At 38.5% G+C, this 6,790-nt stretch overlaps 1 protein-coding gene across 2 annotated transcripts in view; it reads right to left on the bottom strand.

Moving 5' to 3' along the window:
• The window catches only part of LOC106882389 (MAM and LDL-receptor class A domain-containing protein 1), a 234,860-nt gene that overhangs the window by 144,675 nt on the left and 83,395 nt on the right, over positions 1 to 6,790 (bottom strand). For both annotated transcript variants that reach the window (XM_089354751.1, XM_089354750.1), the window contains exons 54-56: positions 4,672 to 4,759; positions 3,035 to 3,190; positions 1,626 to 1,832 (exon numbers count right to left, since the gene is read on the bottom strand). In XM_089354751.1, coding sequence (XP_089210877.1) covers positions 1,626 to 1,832; positions 3,035 to 3,190; positions 4,672 to 4,759 — 451 coding nt within the window. The remainder of the gene's footprint in view (positions 1 to 1,625; positions 1,833 to 3,034; positions 3,191 to 4,671; positions 4,760 to 6,790) is intronic.

Raw genomic sequence — 6,790 nt, forward strand, 5'->3', positions numbered from 1 at the left:
TTTTCGTGATCACATGTATGGCGCAATCTGCGATTTTGTCATGGAGGAAGTTGGAACAAAGAGTCAACGTGAAATTTTGCATTAAACTTGGGAAGTCTGCTACAGAGATATTGAAAATGCTTTGGCAAACTTACAGCAATGAGGGAATGGGCCATATGCAATGTTTCAAGTGACACAGGGGCTTCAAAAGTGGAAGAACTTCCCTAGGATACGATGAGTGATCTGGAAGGCCTGCCATGAGCGTCACCCCCAAAATTATGGTATTGTGCATCAAAAATTCATCCCCCCCTGGGCCACACCACCAATCGAGAGTCCTACTGTGATGTTTTGAAGCATTTGCAGGCAGACATTTGGTGAAAGTGACCGGATCTGTGAAGTGTGAAGAATTGAATTCTTCACTGAGCTCTCCTAACTTGTGTGTTTCTCACCGAAAACAACATGGTATCACTTTTGCACCTGCCCTCTTCACCTGCAGACTTCTATCTCTTCCCCAAGATGAAAAGGCAGCTCGAAGTTTGCTGTTTTAACACCACTGACAAGATCCAGAGTGAATTGCAGAAGGTTCTTGACTCACTTATGGAAAACGACTTCCAGTCTGGATTCCAAAAGTGGGATGAATGCTGAGACTGGTATATTGCTGTGCAAGGTGGCTATTTCGAAGGATATAATGTTAAAACTTAAGTAAGTAACTTGTTTTTTTATTTAACATAACTAGTCCAGGAACCATTTGATAACAAAATTTTTTTAACTCGTTTCACTTATATTACACAAAATATTTAATTAGTTACGATATACTTAATTGTATTCTACATTCATTAATTTCATGTTTCAGTAACAATTTCGTTATGTATGAAACTTACAACTACTGATATAGGTAACTAAAGAGTTAAAAAGGTTGTTGAAAAGGTGCAAATTTTGAAAAATATGCTATGGGGAAGTGGTTGCTCCTCTCGATCCCCCATCAGCTACACCACTCATTACTACTACTGTCTGGTTTTAATTAAGTTATTCAGCAAATGAAATAATTTTATTTTATAAGTGGATCTCAAAGTAAAGCTGTAAATAACAGCTTCATATTTTGGTACCAGGCCAGCAAGAGGAGGGGATTAATCGATGTCTGTGTGTCTTGCAAACAACTCACACATGCAAGTGCTACCAGTCAATAACTCCGCATACCGGAAGCCAGCAAGTGTATGGGGTCATCAGGAGAGAATGTGCGCCGTTTCGGGGCCTACCTCTCGATGGCATCAATGCGCACCGGCCCCCCTCACTGATATGAGGCCCCGCTTGCTAGATCAACTGCTTATTAAAACAAAGCTCAATATTTCTCTAGCCATCGCTCATCGTCTCTTTTTAACCAAATCCAGTGGCTAGCCTTCTCCACTGTATTTTGGATATCGGTCATGGTGGTATTTACCTTACAATGAGTTAGGCCTAACGATAACAGCAGTCGTCTCACACTGTGCCCTACAAATATTTTAACCAAATCCAGTGGCCAGGAAGAGGAGGGGATTAATCAATGTCTTATCATACAAAATGCGATAGGCATATAATAATAAAGGAAAAAAAATTTAATTAGGGTTAAAAGAATATTTCATAGTCAATAATTGTAAAGATTTTCTTACCACTTCTCATCCAAATTGATTTTGGGGATGTAAAACCATCCTGTTCACTCACATATTGGACCATTAATGAACCAGATGCTTTGCCATAGATGAAATACCAAAATGTTACACAAACTGCAGAGTTTTGACTATAAAGGTTTTGTGTACTCAGAACTGCTTTATCACCAGATTCAATTCGAGGGTTGCCTCTTAGGTACATGTAATGACCTACAATAAGAAATGTACAAACTTAAGAGCTGGTCAAAGCTTTCAATCTTGTTGTTTTCTTTCTATAAGAGCAGGGCCATTTTAACACATTATAGTCCCTTGCGCAAACCAATGCACTGGGTCCTATAATATCTATTTATTGATATGTTTTGATATTTATTTATTGATATTTATTGACAGGTACAGAGTGGCTGTGTGGTAAGAAGCTTGCTTCCCGACCGCATGGTTCTGGGTTCAGTCCCACTGCATGGTACCTTAGGCAAAGTCTTCTACTATAGCCTCGGGCTGACCAAAGCCTTGTGAATGGATTTGGTAGATGGAAACTGAAAGAAGCCCATCGTATATATAAATAAATATGTGTGTGTGTGTGTGTGTGTGTGTGTGGGTGTGGGTGTGTATATTTGTGTGTGTGTCTGTGTTTGTCCCTCCCCCCATCATTTGACAACTGATGTTGGTGTGTTTACATCCCTGTAACTTAGCGTATCGGCAAAAGGGACTGATAGAATAACTACTAGGCTTACAAAGAATAAGTCCTGAGGTCAATTTGTTCAACTAAAGGTGGTGCCCCAGAATGGCCACAGTCAAATGACTGAAACAAATAAAAGAATTAAAAAACCTCTACTGAAAGTATTTAATTCTCAAAGGCCAATTAAAATTTCGTAAAAATGGGGCAAGATAATGAGACACCTGTATCGATAAAATGCTAGGCATAAGGTAGTGAGCTGGCAGAAGCGTTAGCATGCCAGGTGAAATTCTTAGTGGTGCTTCGTCTGTCTTTACATTGTGAGTTCAAATTCCACCGAGGTCGACTTAACCTTTCATTCTTTCAGGGTTGATAAATTAAATACCAGTTGCATACTGGGTCGATCTAATCGACTGCCTTCTCCCCCCAAAATTTCGGGTCTTGTGCTTTGAGTAGAAAACAATAAAATGCTAGGCTGTCAATTAAAGCGGTGGCTTTCAACCATTCTCTTTAGTTATGGACCTCTCTGATAACTATTTTATTCTGATGGTCACCCATAGTCATACTATTTTTGAAGTCTAGTTCTATGGAAGCCTGTCAATTTCTTATTCCCTTAATGTCCACTAGTTCCAACATAACATCTTCTGTGACATTTGAATGATTCAACGGCACCAGAAAATTAACTCTTACAAGCAATAAGCATTTAATCTTCATAAAAAGGATTACAAACATACAATACCTCTTGTACTATTGTAAGTATGATCTCTTGAAGGCCGCGAGGTGTGTCTTGCTGTTCGGCCAGAGCCTAAGTACCAATTAAAATCATTATCTTTCATCTGATCCATTCTGTTAGAGTCTTCAAAATTATAATATTTACCAATTCCAATAGCTGCCTCTGAAATAAGATTTAAAAAAACAAAAACAAAATTTAAGTAAAAAATTTATTGATAAGGCGTGGTATGAAGCTTTTTTCTTAACCATATGATGCTGGGTTCAGTCCCACTATGTGACACATTGGACAAGTGTCCTCTACAATAGCTTAAGGCTAACCAAAGCCTTCTGAGTGAATTTGGTAGATGGAAACTGAAAGAAACCTGTTGTATATATATGTGTGTATATATAAATTTATTTATTTATATTATTTATGAGCGGCTCATGGGCGTGGTTTCCTGGTTTCTATGGCATATGTGTTCCCCCCCCCCCAGCTGGATGGGACGCCAATCCATCGCAGCATTACTCAAGAAACAGGAAGAAAGAGTGAGAGAAAGTCGGGGTGAAAGAGTACAACAGGGGTCGCCACCACTCCCTGCCGGAGCCTCGAGAAGCTTAGGTGTTTTCGCTCAATAAACACTCACAACACCACAATGCCTGGTCTGGGAATTGAGACCGTGATCCTCCGACCGCGAGTCCACTGCCCTAACCACTGGGCCATTGTTAACAGAAGAAAAGAAGAAATGACAGATGGTTATGTGAAGACCCTTCTGAAGTCCCAAGTGTTATGCATACAAAATTTCCTGCAACTGTCATGGTTTTAGGGGTTGTCAGTAATGAAGGACATGTGATGCCTCCTTACTTCTCTCCACGAGGCTTTAATGTTAACTCTGCCGCCTGCACTGAGGTCCTGGAAACAATTGTTAAGCCCTGGATAGACAATGTATACAATGGAAGGCCAAATGTGTTTTGGTAAGTCTCTGCACTATCACACATGGCTCTAGTAACACAGGAATGGATGGCTGAAAATTTTCATGATCACATAACCCTGAACATTTGGCTTCCTAATTCCCCAGATCTTAATCCATTGAACTATTACATGTTGAGCATTGTTGAGAAAGAGAGAGAGGTGGGTCAATGAACATGCCCATAACACCAAAGATTCTTTGAAAGCTGTCAAAGTCAGAGTTATGTCCAAAATGAACCAGGACCACTTGATTCGAGCATGTAAATGATTTAGATCTCATATAGAAGCAGTTGTTGAAGCTGAAGGTGGCTTTATTGAATAACGTTATAGAAAAGAAAGTTTATTTTTATCATCATAGCATTTCTTGATGAATAAAGTTATTATTTGTTATTATATATCTGTTTTTTTTTTTTTATAAACATAAATCTGTCCTCAAATATCTTATACACCCAATATATATATGACGAGCTTCTTTCAGTTTCCTCTACCAAATCTACTCACAAGGCTTTGGTTGGCCTGAGGTTATAGTAGAAGACACTTTCCCAAGGTGCCACACAGTGAGAGCGAACTTAGATCCATGTAGTTGGTAAGCAAACTACTTACCACACAGCCACTCCTGCACCTACAATTATGAATATATTGTTTAAAATGTCAAAGAAAGTAAACCTGATTTTCTGGGATCAAGCAATTTTACTTACGCCTTTTGCAAAATCCTTCATTTACAGCAACATCATCAATGGCTATGTCACCTCGAATTCCTCTGCCTCTGGTTGCTTCTAAAATAACCTGTTTCAAACATTATGAAAGAAAAAAGTTTTTTGAAGAAGCTTCAAATATAATGTCATTTTAAATCATTTCTAGCAAAACATTTCCTGTTTATTAGAAAAACTGTTTCAGTTCAAAAGATTTGAGCCTTTACAGGTACATGTACACTAGGGTGCAGTGAAAATAAAAAAAAAATTGTAAAAATTGAAAATGCCTGAGATCTAAAAATATTGCTATATTTAATTACTAGAAAAATGCTAGATTTTTGCTGAGATCAATCAAGAGCATTTACTTCCTCAAGCCCTCACTCAAAACTCCGAAAATGGGGGATTTCTGTAAATCTTTTACAATAGTGGAGTTTGATGAGGGGGATTGAAGGAGTAAAGGCTCTTAATTGATCTAAGCAAAACTTTAGCATTTTTCTAGTAATAATATATAGCAAAATTTTAGGCCTCAGGCATTTTCAATTTCCCAAATTTTTTATTTTCTCTCCACCCTAGATTACACAATTTATATATCTGCACACATACACATGTGTGTTAGGGTGTAGTGAAAATAAACAACTGAAAATGTCTGAGGCCTAAAATCTTGCTATATATTATTACTAGAAAAATGCCATTAGATTCACTTCAACATTTAAATTTAATTTGTCAAAATATTTTCGGCGCTTTGAAACAAAGACCTGTTCACTGACAAAATTCTGCATTGCATCTAGTTTTATAGAAATTCTGTGCTACCACTAGTTTTGGAGAAACTTCTTTCAAATTCCTATTTTGTTTCTCACACATTAACTTACATAGGTTGAACTCTCTACTCTCTACTCTTTTACTTTACTTGTTTCAGTCATTTAACTGCGGCCATGCTAGAGCACCGCCTTTAGTCGAGCAAATCAACCCCAGGACTTATTCTTTGGATGCCTAGTACTTATTCTATCGGTCTTTTTTGCTGAACCGCTATGTTACAGAGACGTAAACACACCAGCTTCGGTTGTCAAGTGATGTTGGGGGGGGGGGGGGGGGCAAACACAGACACAAACATATACACACACATACACACACACACACATATATATATATATATACATATATACGACAGGCTTCTTTCAGTTTCCATCTATTTAATCCACTCACAAAGCTTTGGTCGGCCCGAGGCTATAGTAGAAGACACTCGCCCAAGGTGTCACGCAGTGGGACTGAACCCAGAACCATGTGGCTGGAAAGCAAGCTACTTACCACGCAGTCAAACCTGTGCCTTGAACTATGTAAAATGTTTTAGAAAGAAACCTAGCTGCTTCTTGCAATGCATACCAAAACATACATCTAAAGCAAAATTTTTTCAGGGTCCCTTGGAATATGATTGTGGATCCCCAATTTACAATTTTGTGCATTGACCCCCAAAAATCTTATATGGAGCCTCAGGGGCATATGGACCCCGGATGAGTACCACTGGTATAGTAGATATTTTTTCATGACAACAACATAAGCAGGGCAAACTTTTAATCCACAAGAGCCCTCAATAATCCTTGTATTGGTATCAGAGGAACTAGAAATAACATTGCCTATGGTAGGATTTGAAACAAGAACACTTAAAGGTGGTTACAGTAAGTTTGATACTGTAAATCCATCTGAATAAAATTTAGAATAATTTTATAGACATAGCTGTGTGGTAAAAAGTTTGCTTCGCAACAACATGATTCTGGGTTCTGTCCCAGTGTGCGGAATCTTGGACAAGTGTTTTCTAATATAAAATTTGGGCTGACCAAAAACTTGTGAGCAGATTTGGTAGATAGAAATTGAAAGAAGCCTGTCATGTATATGTCTATATATATATATATATATATATATATATATATGCTGTGTGTGTATGTGTCTGTGTGTCTTTTGCTCTGTATATAGGTGCAGGTGTGGGTGTGCGGAGGCACAGGCATGGCTGTGTGGTAAGAAGCTTGCTTTGCAACCAGATGTTTCCGGGTTCAGTCCCACTATGTGGTACTGAAGGGCAAGTGTCTTCTACTATAGCACCGGGCTGACCAAAACCTTGTGAGTGGATTTG

The sequence above is a fragment of the Octopus bimaculoides genome, chromosome 7, assembly GCF_046866305.1.
Source record: "Octopus bimaculoides isolate indiv1 chromosome 7, ASM4686630v1, whole genome shotgun sequence".
NCBI lineage: Eukaryota > Metazoa > Mollusca > Cephalopoda > Octopoda > Octopodidae > Octopus > Octopus bimaculoides.